The following is a 17,508-nucleotide window of genomic DNA, read 5'->3' as shown; positions in this document are numbered from 1 at the left end:
GCCTTGGGAACGGTCTGCAGAAAGATTACAAGAGGTAGAAGGGGAGTCAGTGAGGGTGGGGATGAGGAGCTGGGCTTTGGAGTCAGACTCACTCAACATAAAATCCCTGCTCCGCCACAGTCTCACCCAGTGAGTGTGCTTACAATGCTTGGTCTTTCTGAGCCTCTGTTTCCTGATCTCTAAAATAGGGCTAATACCAACTCATAAGATTGTTGTGAGGGTTTAAAAAGATCAACCATGTAAAGTGTTTCACAGAGTGGAAGGTGTGTAATAGCACTCAAAAATTAGTAGATATTATGGTTATATAACTCCTAGAGGTTAACTAGCTGCCTCTCAGCTTCTGAATAGAACTATACTTAAAAACCAGACTAGGCAGGTGGGTGCCCATGTGACTCAACGTGTAGAGCTCCTAACTTTGCCAACCTTCAGCTAAAGGTCCTGACCAATGTTAAGCCTTTTTCTTAAAGACTTTGGCTATATTAAATTGTCATTGATAATCACCTAACCTTTACTGAGCACCGTATTAGTGCCAAGCACTCTTCTGGGCTCAGGATATCAAAGACAAATTCAACTCAATCCCCAACTTTCAAGAGTTTATCCCCAAATTGAACTTTAGACCAAAGACAAAAGAGTAAAATCAACTAATTTGCCAAACTGTGAGCCCCATATAAGCCAAATTTTGATTTTTTTACTAACCCATTTCTTCAAGGTGGACTCTGCAGGTGTCTTCCTGCAGTTTTTCAGACAGGGCAAGTGACTTGCCCAGGGTCACAGAGCAGGTAGAGGAAGGCTTAGAAATCAGGACTTCCAATTCCCCCTTTTTGTCTCATTTCCCTTCATATGTGCTTCCTCGACTCCGCACATCCAGGTCTCCTCCCTGTCCACCCAGCTTTCTCTCTGCTCTCCACTTCCGAGACAGTCTGGGTCACCTACAGGCCTCATCCCAGCTAGATCCAGGAATACAGTTGCCCTGAGATGTGGAATTCCCCAGGGTGCCCCTGCTCTGTCCAGGGATGCTGTGGTGACCCCTGAGCCCCATCAGCTCAGCTTCCTTTCTGCCCCTACCTGCCTCTTCCTGGTCACAGTCAAAGCCAACATTAGCCCATGTAATGCCTTGTGCACTAAGAAAACAGCACTCTTTCCTCGAGAGCTTGATCACCAGCTGGAAGGTTGTTGTGATAGACTGATTTTGTTTGAGCAATTGACAGCCAACTGCTAGAAAACTGTATGAATGACACACAAAGCTACAAAATGTATACATAACATTCAGAAAACTGTACAAATAACATATGAAATAAATATGTCTATGAACTGCCTACCCTTTTTTATCAGCAGTGTATCCTTGTGCAGTGTGCAGCCTGCACAAATGTACTCAGCACCCTGGAGGCCACTCTTCTTCTTCTCCCTTCCTGAAAAGCCAGACTTTTGTACATCAAATAATGTTTCAAACACTCTTTTATCAACTCCTGCTCTGCAAATGGAATTCTCCTTTTGCAAAAGACCCTTGTAAAATAAAGTGAACCCTTGAGATTTCCAGTTTTCATCCATCAGCTTACCTACTTGCTCAGGATGCCCAAGGCATATGAAACTGTGGGGACTGATCTCAGTGGAAATAAGGGGAGGGAAGTCCTAGATGCAGAACTTAGAAGTGATGAATTTGTGTCCTTTTTCTAGGAAGCTGTGAGCCGAGAGAGAAAATTTGAGTTGGAACAGGAGAGAACTTGACGCCGGTGAGACCGAGCCTTCTCCTCGCAGCTCTCAGACACCCTCCCCTCACCCCAGGCCTTCCAGGGACCGAGGTGCCACCCACTGCCAAGCCTATCGGTCTAGTGGGTCCTGCTTCCCCCGGGCAGGAGCCATCTGGTCTAAACACCCGCCCAGCTTCCCTGTGGTCTTTCTACTACCCTCTTCTGGACAGACAGATGGACGTCAACACAAATGGGCACTGAAGAGGGTGCAGCACAGCCTCCTCCCAGCCAGCTGGGCTCAAGCCTTCCTCTCAACCCAGCTCCTAGGACCTCGCCCACAAGGCAGAACTCGGGGGGGTCAGACAGGGCTGAGGCATTTCTGTTTCCTGTGGTGTCTTCTTCTGTTGTCTGTTTTTGTTCGTACAGCGTACGAAAGGCTTGGCTTGGAACCAGCGGACTCCACTTGAGTCACGCGTGGGACTACCCTGGTGGAGCTGATCTGATCTGACTCGCAGCCATTACAAGTTCCCCAGAGATTATGTGATGCGGCCGGCTTGAGCGGGCCGCCCCAGCCTTCCCCGAGTCCTGCTGTAATTGTAGAGGAAATGGGAGGCCACACGTGCCTTCCCACCCCCAGCCCCAGCCCGAATGAGAGCAGACTCTGTCTCCTCTGCACACCTGTAGTGAAAATGTTCCACGAGAAAGACACCTTCAGCCTCAATTTTTCCAGCCTGTCCAGAAAAAATTTGGCTCACTTCTTTGCAGAGTGTGAATAACCTCTAGCCCCAGCCAGGCCCAGTACGGAAGCCTGGGCTGCCCACAGGCCTCTGGTGCATTTGCTTAACAAATCCTAGAATGCAAATCCCAGTGGACAGGGTGGAAGACAGCCCTGAAATGTGGCCCCTGAGATGGACACATGTAAATTTAATTTAAAGCTCAGACGCTCTTATGTTATATGAGTATCGATAAATCCTCTTACGTATTTTCCTTCATTTTCTTTAATTTCCCTTTTCCCCATTTTGAGGTAATTAAGAGAATTGTTCTTGCATTTGTTCCAGGGTTGCCAGAAAAAAATACAGGACACCTTGTTAAATTTGAATTTCAGATAAACAAAGAATAATTACTTAGTATAAGTATGCCCCCAGCATTGCAATTATTTGTTGTAGATCTGAAATTCAAATTTAACTGGGCCACCCATATTTTTCTCTGCTAAATTTGGCAACCCTAATAATTCCTTCCTCCCTTTTTTTTTTAAACTGACACTAATGGATTTTTTTTTCCCTGATGTGCCAGTCACTGTGCTTTGAAATTGGGAGCTCTCACCAGTACCAGAGTCAAGGCCAGGACACTCCTTGGCCTTCTAAACAAGCAAATCACAGACACCTACAGCACAGCCCTCCCTGTAACCCAGCTAGCACCCCAACTCAGCCAGCTGTCCCCTGACCCCATTATCTCTGACTCACCCACTAAGTCTCCTGACTTCTCAGGGTGAGAAATTCGGTCATGTCCTGATGTCAATTGCCCAGCTTTCAAATGCGTTCCTAAAGCAGGCATCAGACTGGCCTAGATGTGGTAGGTGGCCCCATTTTGCCTCCATGGTGAATAATCCAATTCAAGTAAGACCTTTGTGCAAATCAATTTCTTTATTTGCTCAAATAACAGAGTACAAAAATGAGACTCAGATGCCAGCATCAGAAACTCACCAAATACTTATACAGCTTAAAGAATATCATTCCAAATAAGAAACCATGTGCAGAAGGTTCCTGACCCTCATTTCAGAAGGATTCTAATCCTTCACATTTTGGCACCACGTTCCTGAACATCATGTAAAATCAATCCATAAATACCTCCCCCCTCCCCCCACCACTTCTCAGAAGCAGCGATAACACTAAAGGACTTTCAGAATCTAAAATGTTGCCTCAGACTTGAGGGCAGTCCCATCTAAGTGCCCAGGGCCTCTCTGCCCTTGGTTTTTCCCCCTCCCCAGCCCCACCTAATGGTGCTCACCACAAGTTCAACACAGCAAGACAGTGTCTACTGAAAGTAACAAGAATGAGTTTGCCATCCAGGTTTTAACACCCTCTCCCCATGGCCTCGTGTTCCAGGTAATGTCCAAGGGCTCATAGCCCTTGTTCATAGCTGTCAGGCATGCATGTAGAAAATGGACACATGGGAAATTGTCCACCTGAGCCAAGTTGTTGAAACTGTTCAGCTGTGTAGAAGACAAAACCTCACCTTTGTGCAAAAAAAAAAAAAAAAAAAAAAGAAGCCCCTGTCTCAAGACACTTTACTGCTATGAGCTGGAAAATCGTCATCATAAATCTATAAATTCACAATGTCTTGGAAGTGAATAGCACTTCCTGGGGTATGTGCTCTTGAGCAGTGCACACTCTTGCAACCATCCATAGCCATCCAGCTTGAAGCTCTCCCCCATTTCCTGAAAACTACCCAGACTGTAGCTGTAATAAAAATAACAACATACATAGACACAGCACTATGTTATTTCAGAACTCTTCACATTCATTTTACTGGCTTTTGGCAAACCCCCATGAGATAGGAGAGCTGCAAAGCATCAACATTTCTCTGATTGTAGAATTATAGGATACAGAGTTGGAAGGATTCTGAGAGACCAGTTGTCCCCAGTCTATAGGTCTTCCCCATCTGGAGGCTGCAGAGTTCCTGGGAGGATCTACATATTCATATGGGCATAAAGCACTGTTGGGTCAACTGGATAATTATGTATTATACATAGATACGCATCTGTTAAGTGCATGTGGATGTTCTGGTGAGAGATTAACCAAAAATTTATTTTTAAAACTAAGACTCATTTAAAACTAACATCTGAAAAATGTCAAAAGGCCTCTTATGTGATGAGGGCATATCATTAGCCCTGGTAGATCATGAAAATTACATGATAAAAAAATAAGGGCACATAAATTGGCATTAGGCACTAGGGTTGGCCCCAGAATGCAAAGGCCTTGACTCCTGGTCCAATGCTCTGGACCAATGACTGTTGAGGTAGCTCCCCCATTTCCTCCCTAACTCCCAGTTCAGAGTTAGAACCACTGGTTGCACAATTCCGGTTGAGGACCAAGGCCTCCCAGCGAATGCCTAGCAGAATTGTCTGGATCTCAGGGGTTCTTCCCCTTGATCATTCGTCCATTCACGCATTCGTCCACTTATTCATTTGGTCAATACTTAAAGCTCATTGGGGTGAGTGTATTTCACCAGAGTGAAAGCACTTAGTACCTCGCTTTAGAGAGACTTCAGCATAATAGAGCCAGAAGGGGTCTGATGGGTCACTAATCCGGCCCAGAATCCAAGGTCTGGAGAAAAGAGGGCACATGGGACATGTACAAGGTCTTGCAGCAAGTTTGGGACAGATCAGCAGGTGGAATCCTGGTCTCCTAAATCCCAGTCCAATGCTATGTCCTCCAATGGCCTCTGACCCCAGGTTTGTGGAAGAACACTTTGTGCATTCTCTGTCTCAAGAAGCCCACAGTGATGCATGAATGCAGAATGGCTGCCAGCTATTGTCTTCAGTCCTGTCTATGTAGCACTGGATTGGGACATCACGGAGCATCTTCAGGGTTTCCTGGCTAAAGCCGCCAAAGTTTGGATAGTTTGAGGGAACTTGAATGCAAAGCACAGTTTTCAATCTGGACTTTGGGTCTGAGAGCTTGTGATGTTCTGGGATGAAAAAAGAACACAGGTTTTAACCACAGCCCAATTATGTGTGGGTCCCACCCTGATAACAGCAGACTTCTCATGAACCCACTGGCTTCCACCTCTGGGTCTTTGCTCACACAGTACTTCCTACCAGCAGTGTCCTCTTCTTCCTTTCTTCCCATCTACAGCCTCTCCATCCTCAAAGGTCAAAATCAATGCCTGCTACCTCCTGGAAGGTTCCCAGAACCAACTTGCTTTATTGACTTCAGTTTTTGCTAATTTGTCATTTAATTGATATTTAATTTTGTCATCAGTGAACATTCTGTCTTTTCCACTAGCTGAACCTTCCACCTGCCTTCATGGCACCTTGCACAGCTAGGCACATAGGAGGCTCTGAATGTCTACTGGTCACATGAATGAGTGAATAAATGAATGAATAGTAAAACCAGTAGATGGAGTGAGGGCTACTGCAGATGTCAGAGCTGAAGTGTCTCTAATATCTTTCACAAAGAACTCAGATCCCTCTGTAAGCTATTACCTAACCCATCTTGGAGAGCAAATTATCTTCATTCTCTAGGAGAGGACAATGAGTCTGAGAAACGAGAGGTCTAAGGTTACGAGGAGCTCCCACCAGGAAAACAAGCCAATGCAGGACAGACCATTCGAATGAAAAGTTCAAGTGTCAGGAATTAAGACCAGCTTTCTTGAGAGATGTGTCACATGGCTTCTAAAGGTAATTCCAGGAGGGGAAGTCTAAGAGTTTGACGGTGACACCATTGCAATAAAAGTCTGATTTCCCAGGGGACCTTCTGGATATAGAAGTTCTGGTCCTATTTGTCCAACACCAACAGGACATTTCACTCCTTGAAAATCACAACTTCACTCAGTAGTTTCTGCACTATAGATCTGGTCATTTAAGTGAATTTGAAAAGGGTGGGGAGAATTTTATCAGAGTCCACCAGAAAACTCAGATTAAAAAAAAATAGTGATAGTTATTATCTCTATAGAGACCATCCCAGAGCCTCAGGGAACAGAGGTTATTGGGAATAGCATGAAACCAGTCAAAAGAGTGAGTGACAGCAGAAGAGTGGCTCTTCGTAATCAATCAAGGCAGGGTCAGTGAAGGATGGCTTCTTGGAAGCCTTCCAGAACCAAACAGCCCAGGGATCCTTCTCATCTACCTCAGCCACCCCTTATTTGATATGTAATCTTACTTCACTTTCTTCTTCTTTTTTTTTTTTTCTATGACAGTCTCAGTTTGGGAAGGCAAGCAGCAGAGCCCAAGAAATAAGAGGGCAAGCTAAGATAGTACCCAGTCCAATATTCCATACTGATATCTAGAAGTATGAAAAGGCATATCCAAACTGGAGATCAGAGCCAAATAAAGAAGGTGCTTTAATTATCAGATAAAGCCAGAGAGAGTTTTGGAAAAGAAAAAGTCCACTGTGGTTGTCTCAGAAGGCCTCCATAAGGAGGTGGCATTTGAGCTGGACCCCGAAAGTCCTGATCTGAGCAGGGGAGGGGAGAGGACAGTAAGGAGATCCTGTGGTGATTGTGAGCCTGTTACCCTTTGTGTCCAATTGCCCTTTCTCACCTGCTGGGCCTCCCCATATGGGAACTGGCTATAACTGGGTTGCCTGTAGTGTAGGCCCACGAGGCTGAGGGTGACGTTGCAATTGCTGACAGAACATTTGTTAGCCAGGCCAAAGACAAACGGGTAGGGACTCTTGGTGAGGTTCCTGTCCGACTCGGTGGAAGGGGTCTCTTGGCTGCGCAGGGTGGCTAGCAGCTTTCTGAGGGAGGAGTCTGAGAGCTTGTAAAAAAATTTCTTAAAGCTGGGGTGTCGCCTGATCTGCAAGCAGAAATGAAAGCAGGCCATCAGTGTTGCTGGCAGGTGGCTCCCTCCCATCAATTGCCCCCTCCCCAATGCCATACAGCCAGGTTGGGCGCCTCATCGTCCCTGAGACAAGCATCCCTTGTTAAGTTCCTCCATCACCCGTAGCCTCTCAGAATCTGTTCTGCAAGTTTCAGCTCCAAGCAGCTCAACACAGAGGGGAGAAAAAAATGCAGGTTTTTGGATTTAGATAATAGATGCTTAAATCGCATTTACTAGCTGTGTGAACTCTCTGAGCCTCTGTTTGGTCATGTATAAGATGGAAGTAATAATATCCCTACCACCACCATTGTTGCTGGGGGGAGGGGATTAAATGAGATAGTTTACGTAATGTCTTGGGCAGAGTGGATGTTGGATGAATTTCAGTTTTCACCCTAAGCCTCCTCATCTTAATACCTAAATGTTTGAGGTTGGATTCTCCAGAGGTGGACCCAGAGACCAGGACTCGGATGCAACTCATTTAGGTGATAAATGATCCTGGCAAACATGGATGAGGGAATGGAGACCTGGGACAAAAATGGGACAGCAGCCCACTTGGGCTGGCAGCTCCTGATCCACTCAGGGCACTCTGGGAGCCCATGTAGAGCACACTGCTCAGAATTATCACCCCAAGGGGCAAGGGAGTAGGATATGTATACACCAGCTCCCATCTGCCATTGGTTGAGGGCTGCTCCTGGGGAGGTGGACAGTGCTCATTCTGGCCTACCACCTGGGTGTTAAAATGGCTCTGGGGGCCAGTCTTCAGGCAAAAGGATGCAGGTGCTGGCCGTCAGGAGCTGGGCCAGGTGGTGTTAAGGCAAGGAACCAACTGCATCTGCTATACTAATTACTCATCTGTGACTTGCCCTCACTCCTGACACCTCTTCCTAAGTGATCTGTGTAGGTCTCTCCAAGTAGACTGCAAGGTTTTCAAAGGCAGGGAACCTTCTGTTATAGGCTATCTAGTAGGGGAGGAAAATCTAAATGCTTGAAAGAATTGGAGACCATGTAAATGCTGAACTGTGTGCCAAGGCAGAGTGATAGGAGAGGACAAGATCAGAGGGACCGGCAGCCCGGACCTGGGGAAAGAGGCTTCCCGGACTGAACTTCAAGGAGGATTTGGACTAGGGGAGGTCCTGGCTGGCAGAGGGAGCTACATGAGGTTTATATTCATTTAAACTAATATTTTTCTCATTTGCCATATGTCTGGCATTTTCTGTATATGTACTAACCTTGGCAAGTAGGTATTTATCCCCTATTTTGCAAAAGAGAAAACAGAGACTCACAGAGGTTAAGGGACATGCCATAGTCACGCAGATGCAGAGGTGGGGATTGAACTTGGGGTCAGTCCTCACCTGGTCCCCTAACTGGCCATCCACTTCTTGGAGAAGGGCCACCAGCTTCTGGATGATCAGCTCCTCTAAGGAAAATAAAGAAGGACTGAGGGACTGTTGACAAGCTCTGCAATAACACATCCACTGACTACAGACAGTATTTTGTCTCTGAAGCACAGTACAGAGATTAATTAGGAAGAGCAAACAAAAATCTTCCCCTAAACTAGGGTAGAATGTGAGAGCTTCATCTGGGTTTGCTTTATCGAAATAGAAGGGACTTTGGCCTGCTGAGCCTCACCTGTTACTGCATTCAGCTCCATTTGATGGATGAGGAAACTGAGACCTCCCAATGTCGTTACCCAGGCTACAGAGCAGTGTGATCAGGAATGGGAGTTGGGACCAGGAACAGCTAACCTGAATGCAGGGAGGGGACATGCCATGGCTACTGATGGAGCAAGAGTGCACCATTGCCTGGGCTATAAACGGCAGTGTGCCAGTGGCTGCTTGTACCAAGAGTTAGTTGTAAATATTCAGAAAATTTGTGGACCCATTGTTGTAAACTGTTGGCAGCTTGAAATCGGCCATTGTGAAAATATTTATACCACAGAAATCTGCAAATGCTACAAATCAGGGCTTCCCCCTGACCCTCTGCCCCTGCCCAGCGCTTGTGGCCAGTACACCACTGGTTGTGAGACCCTGAGCAAGCTAGGAATTTTATAAGAAACAATTTAGGCAAAGTAATGAGATGGGGGGAGGGTATGAATTTATATCTGCAGAATAGACAGGTTTTCTTTACCTAAAGAAGGCTCTCCACCTGCAACTCTGCCCCAACAGCCCCAGTTCAAAGGCCAACCGCGTCTTCCCCCCTGCCCTTCTAGAGTCTCCTGAGATATTCATTAGCCTCTTTCCCAGTTTCCTACTAGGATTCAACCTGTAAAATCCATGCAAAAGGGAAGCCCCAGGGCCACCATCCCAGAAAAGAGCAAGGTGCCACTAACTGGATTCACTCGCTCCTCCTCGCTGAGGTCCCGCTTCTGGCTTGTGGCTTCTGGCCTGGGCGGGTACTTCTGAAGACCCATCTGGCTCCCCTTCTGCAGGCGAGGGCTCATGGAACTTGAGATCCTCCGGATCTGAGGGCAGAAAGGAGTTGGTATGAGTGTGTCTGCACCTGTTTCAAATCCACCAGCACATCGCTGAACCCAGGTTCTGACAAGAAGCTGTCCAAAGGCACTGGCTCCAGAGGGGTCCTGGTTTCCCAGGCTCCTCGGGGAACCCCTAGCCCCATTGGACCTGCCTCAGAGGGGTTCACAGCGCTCCTTGGTCCTCCAAAAGTCTCATTCTTCTTTCTTCCACCCATCCCCCTGGCCTCCTCACAGTCTGGGAGGAAAACAAGCAGTCCTGCCAACAGGCCCCACCGAGCGAGCCCCCGTCCCCTATAACTCTGCGAGGCTTGCTGAGCCCTTGGCCTGTCTGAACCTTTTTCCGTCTATCAGATGGAAGTTAGAGGACCGACTGACCTCACAGGGATTAAGTAGGCTAAATGAGATAAAACGTATGAAAGTGGCACGCCGCAGGCCGTCCGTAAATGTCAGGGGAATTGTTGTACACCGGTGGTTCTCATGCTTCGGTGCAGTGAGGAAACAGAGGCCCGGGCCGTATCTTACTTCATCAAACCTGGGTCTCTGTTTTTCTATCAGCTTTCCAGGTGATTCTGATGCATGTAGCTGATGAACAGATGCACTGCTCTCACACCACCTTTGTTTTTAGGTGTTTAAGTGTGTGAGTGCGGGGTAGGTGGTATTGGGGAGTGGTCCTGGCTGGCAACCAGCCCGCTTTCTCCGCTCCACAGCCCTCCCACACCCCCTCACTCTGCTCAGACACCACACAGCTGGCCAACCCTGCCCTGAGGAAGCCTGGGGCCAGAGGCAGCCTCTGTTACCATGGCAACCCTGGGCCTGCTCACCAGGGTTGCTGGAGATGGAGGGCCGATGGCCCCCGACACACAGCGGCAGAAAGCTGGGCCTCTTAGGCAGCCGGGACTCTGGGCTGGCAGCACCTGCAGTCCCCAACCCGACTCTCTTGGGCTCCTTGGAGCTATGTTTTTTATGAGAAAAGGCTTTTCTGAAGCTGGATTTTCTCTCTTGGGATTTCCTCCTGCAGGCAGGGGCCAGGCTTTCTACAGTCACCTCTGGCTCCTGGACTTGAAGTTGCTGCAGGAGAGATAAGGGAAACTGAGTCAGGATCCCTGCCTTTGAGGAGATTACAAGTGAGCTGAGGAAAGAGACCAGCAGCCCCTGAAACAAATAGAGACCCACTGTGAACCAGAGGATGTGTCCCAGGGAGACGAGGGGTTGATGCTTAGAGATGGGGAAACAAGTATGCCGGCAGTGGCCGGGGGAGACTCGGAAGAGGAGAGACTGGAACCAGGCTCTGGCAAGATGTAGAACTGGGGGAGGGGCAGGGGAGTTATTGTGCCGGGTGGGGGTGGGGGTGTCCATCGTGAGGGTCAGGGTCTACATGGGGAACATCTTCCTCACCTTATCTCCCCCCTGCTCCTCTGCATCTTGGAGTAGGGCAACGATCTTCTGGATAAATTCTTCTAGAAAAGAACAAAGTGGTTGCTCACACTTGAGTGCTGAGGGAAGCTCTTCTATGATCAGTCTTCATTTCCTAGGGCCCAGTGGCTCCCTGGGTGATTCTCACAGATCTCCAGGGAGGGGCGCTAATGAGCTTGCATTTGAAGTTGTCCTAGACCCAACCCATGGGGACCACAGATTCCTCAGAAGTGGCCTGAGGGCACAGCTGGTTTCATGGGAACCTGTCCACTTATCCATTCACCACTGAGGGCCCAGATGTGCCATGTTAGGTGTGAGGAAAACTGCCTCCAGGGGAAGGTGCCTCCAGGCCATCTAGAAAGCCCTGATCCCCACAATTTCCTGCACCCTACTCCTTCCCCTTCTTCTAAGTAGAAGAAGGGCCCGTCTTAATTCCCCTTCAGGGCACATTTTCTGTGAAAAGCAAACACGGCAGAATGGGGGTGAGGGGGCGCAGGGGAAGCTGATCTTCAGACACAGAACTGACGGTGATTATAAGATTCTAGGCATGACTCTGCCAATGATAGAAGAATAATAACAGTGATGGCAGCTCCCATTGGTTCAGCTTCTCTCCTGGGGTCCCCACCCCATTTCCTATCCTCTCTACTTCTCCTGGGGCTGTGTTCTCAAGCTGGGCTACAAAACAACAATAATAATCATAATAAATGGCAGCAAATAACATCTATTAGCTGCTCATGGTACTGCCCAAAATGCTTTATTGTCATTGATTCATTTAGAGCCTCCAACAACTCTAGGAAGTAGGTACTGTTATTGTCCCCATTTTACAGATGAGGAAACTGAGACCAGAGATGCTATAACTTGTTCAAGTTCACACAGCTGGAAGAGGTCAGAGCCTAAATTCAAATCCAGGCCCCAAAGATCATACCATCTGAGCCCTTTCCTTGCATTTCCTTATGTTGGCCTCCCCAAAGAGGTTTCATCACTCCTGTGGTTTTACAGCAGAGGCTCAGACAGGGTAAGTAACAGTACTCTGGCTCGGGGCCTGTGCTCTGGATCCTGCACTGCCTCCCCAGCCTGCTGAGCTCAGAGGGAGGTAAGGAGAGGTCTCTGCCTCTCTCTGGTTCACTTTCTCTTCTGCAAGTGGAGGAGTCAGGCCAGATGTTTTCCAAGGGGCCCCTGAGAAAAGGAGAGAGGGCACTGACTGAATTCCGAGGCTCTGTCCCGCTGCGGATTCTCTTCAGGTCCCCGGCGTCCTGCTGGGGTGCAAAGCTGGAAGGGACTGTGATCCACATCGACTGTAGACAAAGCCTCTTGGACTTCAGGTTCTTCCACACCTGAGAAGCAAGAGGAAATGGTGGGTGTGCTTTGTCAGTCTGACGGTGTTAACTAATGCACAGAAGTTAGCGGAGATGCCAGAATGTACTCTGGCTAGTGTACACAAAGGCCTTGGTTGGGTGGAGGGGAGCTGCTGGGTAGGGCCATGGCTCTGACTACTGAAGACCAAGCTCTCTAATCCATTTGCACGTCTATACAGCGGGCGTTCCTGGGCTTTGCTCCCCTCTCCTCCCTCTCCTGGTGCCTCATCCCTCCACCCTCTTAGCTTGGAGAATTAAAGGCCTGATGCCCTGGCACAAATTAACATGTTACAGCCAGAATCCCCTTGCCTGAAAATATCTCCCTTTGTGGCCTGAAATCCGACCCCTGGGGATCTACTCTTTGGAATTAAAGATTGCCTCCTCCTTTTAAAATGTAAATTCCCCTTGCCAGGATGATCTGCTAGGCTGTTGTTCCTCCCGATGCCCAGAATGACCCTCTCTCCCTGTAGCTCCGGCTCCATCATTGATGGGCCATGTGACTACCCATTAGCACATTGTTTTACCTTCCTAAGCCTCAGTCCCTTCATCTGTGAAACGGGGATAATAAGGTGTACTTCATATAATGGCTGTGAGGACTGACTTGAGTATAGACACACAGCAGGGAAGTGTCTTGTTTTACAGGTGAGGAAACTGAGGCACAAGAGGGGGAACGATACAGAAAGTACAGCTTGGAACCCGGATATCCTGCCTCTTAAGCTCCAGTTCCTTACCGCACATGCTACCCTCTACCAGGGTGGAAGCTGAGGCTGGGGAGAGATGAGGATGGTCAGGGGAATCCCTGAACACAGTTTCCATTGAGGGCTTAGCTGGATTGCCTAGATGGTAAGGCTTCATGTGAGGAGGTGACCTTCTGGTATCCCTTTTCTCCTCCACACAGCCCTCCCCACACTGCTCAGGGCAGAGCAAAAGTCAGAACTGAGATGGCAGCTCTTAAAATGGCCAATTCCAGCCCTGAGGAAGGTTGGAGAGCTGGAGGCAGCTGTGGTGTTGCTATGGTAACTGTGAGCCTGCTCACCAGGGCTGCTGGAGCTGGAGAGCCGATGGCCCCCGACACACATGGGCAGAAAGCTGGGCCTCTTGGGCGGCCGGGACTCTGTGCTGGAAACATCTGCAGCCCCCGCTCTCTTGGGCTCTTCGGAGGCATATTTCTTAAGAGAAAAGGCTCTCTTGAGGCTAGACTTCTTCTCTTGGGATTTCTTCTGAAAGACTAGTGCTGGGTTTTGCAGAGCCACCTCTGGCTGAGGGGTTTGACGCTGCTGTGGGGGAAATTAGAGAAACTGAGTCAGGCCCCTGACCTTGAGGAGACGGGAAAGCTCCCCGAGAAGCAACTGAGGAGCAACCAAGGGCTTCAGGGTGGCCCCAGACGAGGGCGGTGACAGAACCCAGAGCAGGGGAACACTAAGGCCTGGAAGGACAGCTGGGGCTGGAGCGAGGAGGAGGGGGAGGGAAGGCAGCATCTATGCAGACAGTTTGCTCCTCACCTCCTCCTCCCACTGGTCCCCCACTCTCTGGAGCAATTCCACAATCTTCTGGATGATAGCATCCTCTGGAAGAAATGAATGCACCTGGTTAATCTTTCTAGATGCAAAGGGAACTCTTTCTAAAGACTGTCTTGGACTATTGAGACCTACTTGAGCCTTCTGTATTAAATGAAGGTCCTCTTAAAACAGCTCCTTTAGGCCACAGAAGGCAGGGGGTCGGGGGATGGAGGTGGGGGAGGCATCACATCCCAGGGGATGGTCCTTCTGCGAGAGGGTTAGAAGATCCACGGGGAAGGGTACTAGGCCGAAGTATGAAATTTTATGCGGGAAATTTCAAGTCAGTGCATTCAACTTGTGTCCCACTATTTCCTTTGAACTTTACAGATCTGTAAATATCTGCTTTGGGTTCAAAAAGCTGTGTAACCTTGAGTAAGTTTCTTAACGTCTCTGGGTCTTCATCTCTTCCCCTATGGAAGGCAGATCAAAATCTCTGTCCTGCTTCCCTCAGAAATCAGACCATCAAATGTGCTTGGAATATACTTTCAAAGCTAATGTTGATTTTCCAACTTACAAAATTCTAGCAGGGGAAATAGTAAAGACACAGCTTGAGAACTTGAGGTCAAACCCCAATTCCGCCACTCACCGGCTGTGTGACCTAGGGCTGGCAACTTTCTAGAGTGGACAGAGGCACTCCAGCAAGCATGACACAGCCAGCCTGCCACATTGCTGCCTCAACCACACTCCTAAGTCTTTACAGAGAAGCCACAAACAACTAAACAGTCTTCTTTGATACCCCAGTTAACCTGCTCAAAGACAATGTATCCAAAGTGGCCTCTGCTAGCTGCCAGCTGATCAGTTTACACCAAAAAATGTGCAAACAAGGTTCCCTCTTCTCAGGCTGTCTGCAGGTTTTTCCACCCCTCAGTCTCCTCCCTCACCCCTCTCTCACTTTTGAATCTTGTGGGTCTTTTTTCCCTTAACTGGGTCTACCAGCCAATTCCCTCTCCTGTGAGAAAACCATTAACATGTAAAATAAATGTCCTGCAAAAATCCAATTAAATGCCTTTTAAGTTGTTCTCTGATCCATGCATAGCTCCTCCATTTCATATCTTTTAAAATATGCCCATTCATCATAGGGAATTAGACTAATAGAGCACTATTGCTTTATTAGGGGCAATAACAGGATTGTGGATGTGTATGAGACTGCCTTTACTTCTTGTAGATGTGTGCTTAAGCATTTAAGTATGAAGCATCATTTTACTCAAAATGGTTCAGTAACAAAACTATACACACACACACACACAAAGCAAATATGGCCAACTTTTAACAATTGTGAGTGTGTGTAGAACTATCCTTTCCACTCTTTATATTTTTAAATATGTATGTATATATGTGTGTGTATATGTACTATATTCTTTATATATAAAAAAAGTCCCATGCTCATTAACACACAAGGCAGGAGCATTTGCCAGCAGCCACTCTAGTTCCTGAGGCTCCCTTCTGTGAAACTCTAACATAAACGTGACCAGAGCACCAGAAGGGGGAGATCAGCACATGCATTTTGAGAACCACCATCCAAAGTGTAAGCAGTCATCCAGAGCAATCCATCTCGTTTGGGAATGTCTGCCCCCCAGCTGCAGACAAAGAGGCCACTAAGCAGATTCTGACTCACTGTCAGGCTTTTTAAGCTCCTCTTCCCACTGGTGACCTGTGGCTTTGGAAGAAACTTCCCGGATGCCAGCACCCCTGCCTTTGAGGAGCAAGGACTGGTGGAGATCAGAAACTTCCTCACCTGGAATAAAGATGAAAGCGAGAATGTGTGGGTATCAGTGACATTCATAATCAAAAAATCAGAAACACACCAAGGTTTCCATTTGAAAAGAGGCTGCCTCAGCCTGGACATCCTTCTCTCCACTCCCCAAAATATCCTGAATCTTCCTTTGGTCTCGCCTCCCTGTTAAAAACATGGTGAGTTTTGAGTTCTACAGGGCAAAGTTCTATCTTCCTCCAGCTGCCTGTAGGACATTCAACTCCAAGATGCTAAGCATTAGAAAAGGAAGGCATCTTAGGGACCAGCTCCCTTATTTTGCAAATAATTAATTCCAGAGAGGGGCAGCAGCTTGCACTAGGTCACACAGCAAGTTTATTCCCAATGGAGCCAAGTCTAGAATCAGCACCCCAGCAGCCGGCCCTTTCTACTTCCCTGTCAACCACCACCAGTCCTCATATATAAACTAATGTTGAGGCTAGGGCTTCCCTCTTTGCCTCCTCCCTGCCTTTCTATTTCTCCCTTGTCCATGCTCCTTGAACCAGAGTACTTAACGATAGCAGTTATCATTTATGGAGCACGTCCCATGTGCCAGCTCTGGGCCACAGCCCCGCCATGAGACAGCCACTGCTAGGATCTCTATTGTATCATTGTATCCTTTCAGAAACAAAAGTCAAGCTAGCCCCAGGTCACACAGCCAGTGAGTGGTGGAACTGGGGTTTGACCTCAAGCTCTCAGCCGTGGTGCTGTTATACCTCAGAGAAGCTTCACTGTAGTGGTGTCCCTGACAGTGACCCACCTTCCACATGCCCTCCTTTGAGAGGTTTGAGGAGCCAGCTCAGAGCACTCTAGCCCTTGGCAGGGTGGGGGGGAGCGCTGGGGTTACCATAAAAACAGGCATCTGCTCACCCCCAGCTGCTGGGCCCAAGTCGGCCTGTTCGCAGTGTGAGGCAGCAGCCATGTTGGCCTCTTGCCCTCCGGCCTCCTGATCTTGGGCCCCCTTGGTTTCCTCAGCACCATGTTTCTTGTGACCGTATTTCTTGCGGCTGGCCTTCTTTTGAGATTTCTTCCTGGGAGCTGGCTCCCCCAGTGCCTCGGGGGTTTCTGTGGGCGGGAGGCCCTCCTTCCCCTTCTCCTTCTTGCTGGCCTTCTCCTTGGGCTCCTCAGGGCCTGAACCGAGGAAGAAGTTTATCATGGTCCTCAGCCACCCCTGCTGGGGCCGCCACTGGGCCTTGTCCTTCTTGGTGTCCTGTGGGGGCCCCTGTTCACTGGGGAGAAACTCCTTGGTCTCCTCTGGGCTGAGGGCTGTGGCCGTGATGCCCTGAGCCTCCACAGACTGAGCTGGGCTCTTAGGACATCTGGTCCCATCACTGGCTGTCCGGCAAAGCATCCTCCTGGAGGGGGTGGTGGGCAAGGAAAGGCACTGGCAGTCCCACGACTCTGAATCCTTCCTGGGGTTCTGCGGCCTGTCCAGAGACCTGGCTCTCCTCCCTGACAGAAGCTTTTTCGTTCCCTGCAGAGGTTCCATTGCACTGCAACCAAAACAGACAGCTCCCTTAGAAGAGGCCTCGGAGACTGCTGAGGTGAGCTAGCAGTGCTGACTGGCGCACCCATCCGACCTACCCGTTAAAGTGAGTAACATCAACTCTCAAAGCTGTGGTCTCATTTAAGTTCTGCAGCAACCCTGGGAGGGAGGGGTATCTTGGTTCCCGATTTTCAGAGGAAGAAACTAAACCACGAAAGGTCGTGCCCCAGATTGTGCAG

At 48.6% G+C, this 17,508-nt stretch overlaps 2 protein-coding genes across 6 annotated transcripts in view; one reads left to right on the top strand and one right to left on the bottom strand.

The window, feature by feature from the left end:
- Window positions 1-3,987, top strand: part of PNPLA1 (patatin like domain 1, omega-hydroxyceramide transacylase) — a 37,858-nt gene extending 33,871 nt beyond the window's left edge. For all 5 annotated transcript variants that reach the window (XM_072945125.1, XM_072945123.1, XM_072945124.1 and 2 more), the window contains one exon: window positions 1,675-3,987. In XM_072945125.1, the coding sequence (XP_072801226.1) occupies window positions 1,675-1,684 (10 nt within the window). In that variant the 3' untranslated portion in view covers window positions 1,685-3,987. The remainder of the gene's footprint in view (window positions 1-1,674) is intronic.
- A 2,824-nt stretch (window positions 3,988-6,811) lies between these two features.
- Window positions 6,812-17,272, bottom strand: BNIP5 (BCL2 interacting protein 5). Its single transcript, XM_072945817.1, has 11 exons — window positions 16,654-17,272; window positions 15,649-15,768; window positions 13,977-14,041; window positions 13,511-13,751; window positions 12,322-12,453; window positions 11,102-11,163; window positions 10,528-10,774; window positions 9,563-9,694; window positions 8,586-8,650; window positions 6,952-7,209; window positions 6,812-6,865 (listed from the first exon to the last, which is right to left on the bottom strand). The coding sequence occupies exons 1-11, from the start codon at window positions 17,270-17,272 to the stop codon at window positions 6,812-6,814; spliced, it is 1,995 nt and encodes a 664-aa protein (XP_072801918.1).
- Between the last annotated feature and the right edge of the window lie 236 nt (window positions 17,273-17,508).

Source organism: Vicugna pacos, chromosome 20, assembly GCF_048564905.1.
Source record: "Vicugna pacos chromosome 20, VicPac4, whole genome shotgun sequence".
Lineage (NCBI taxonomy): Eukaryota > Metazoa > Chordata > Mammalia > Artiodactyla > Camelidae > Vicugna > Vicugna pacos.
Note: the sequence above shows the minus strand (reverse complement) of the source record. Positions and strands in the feature narration are given on the sequence as shown.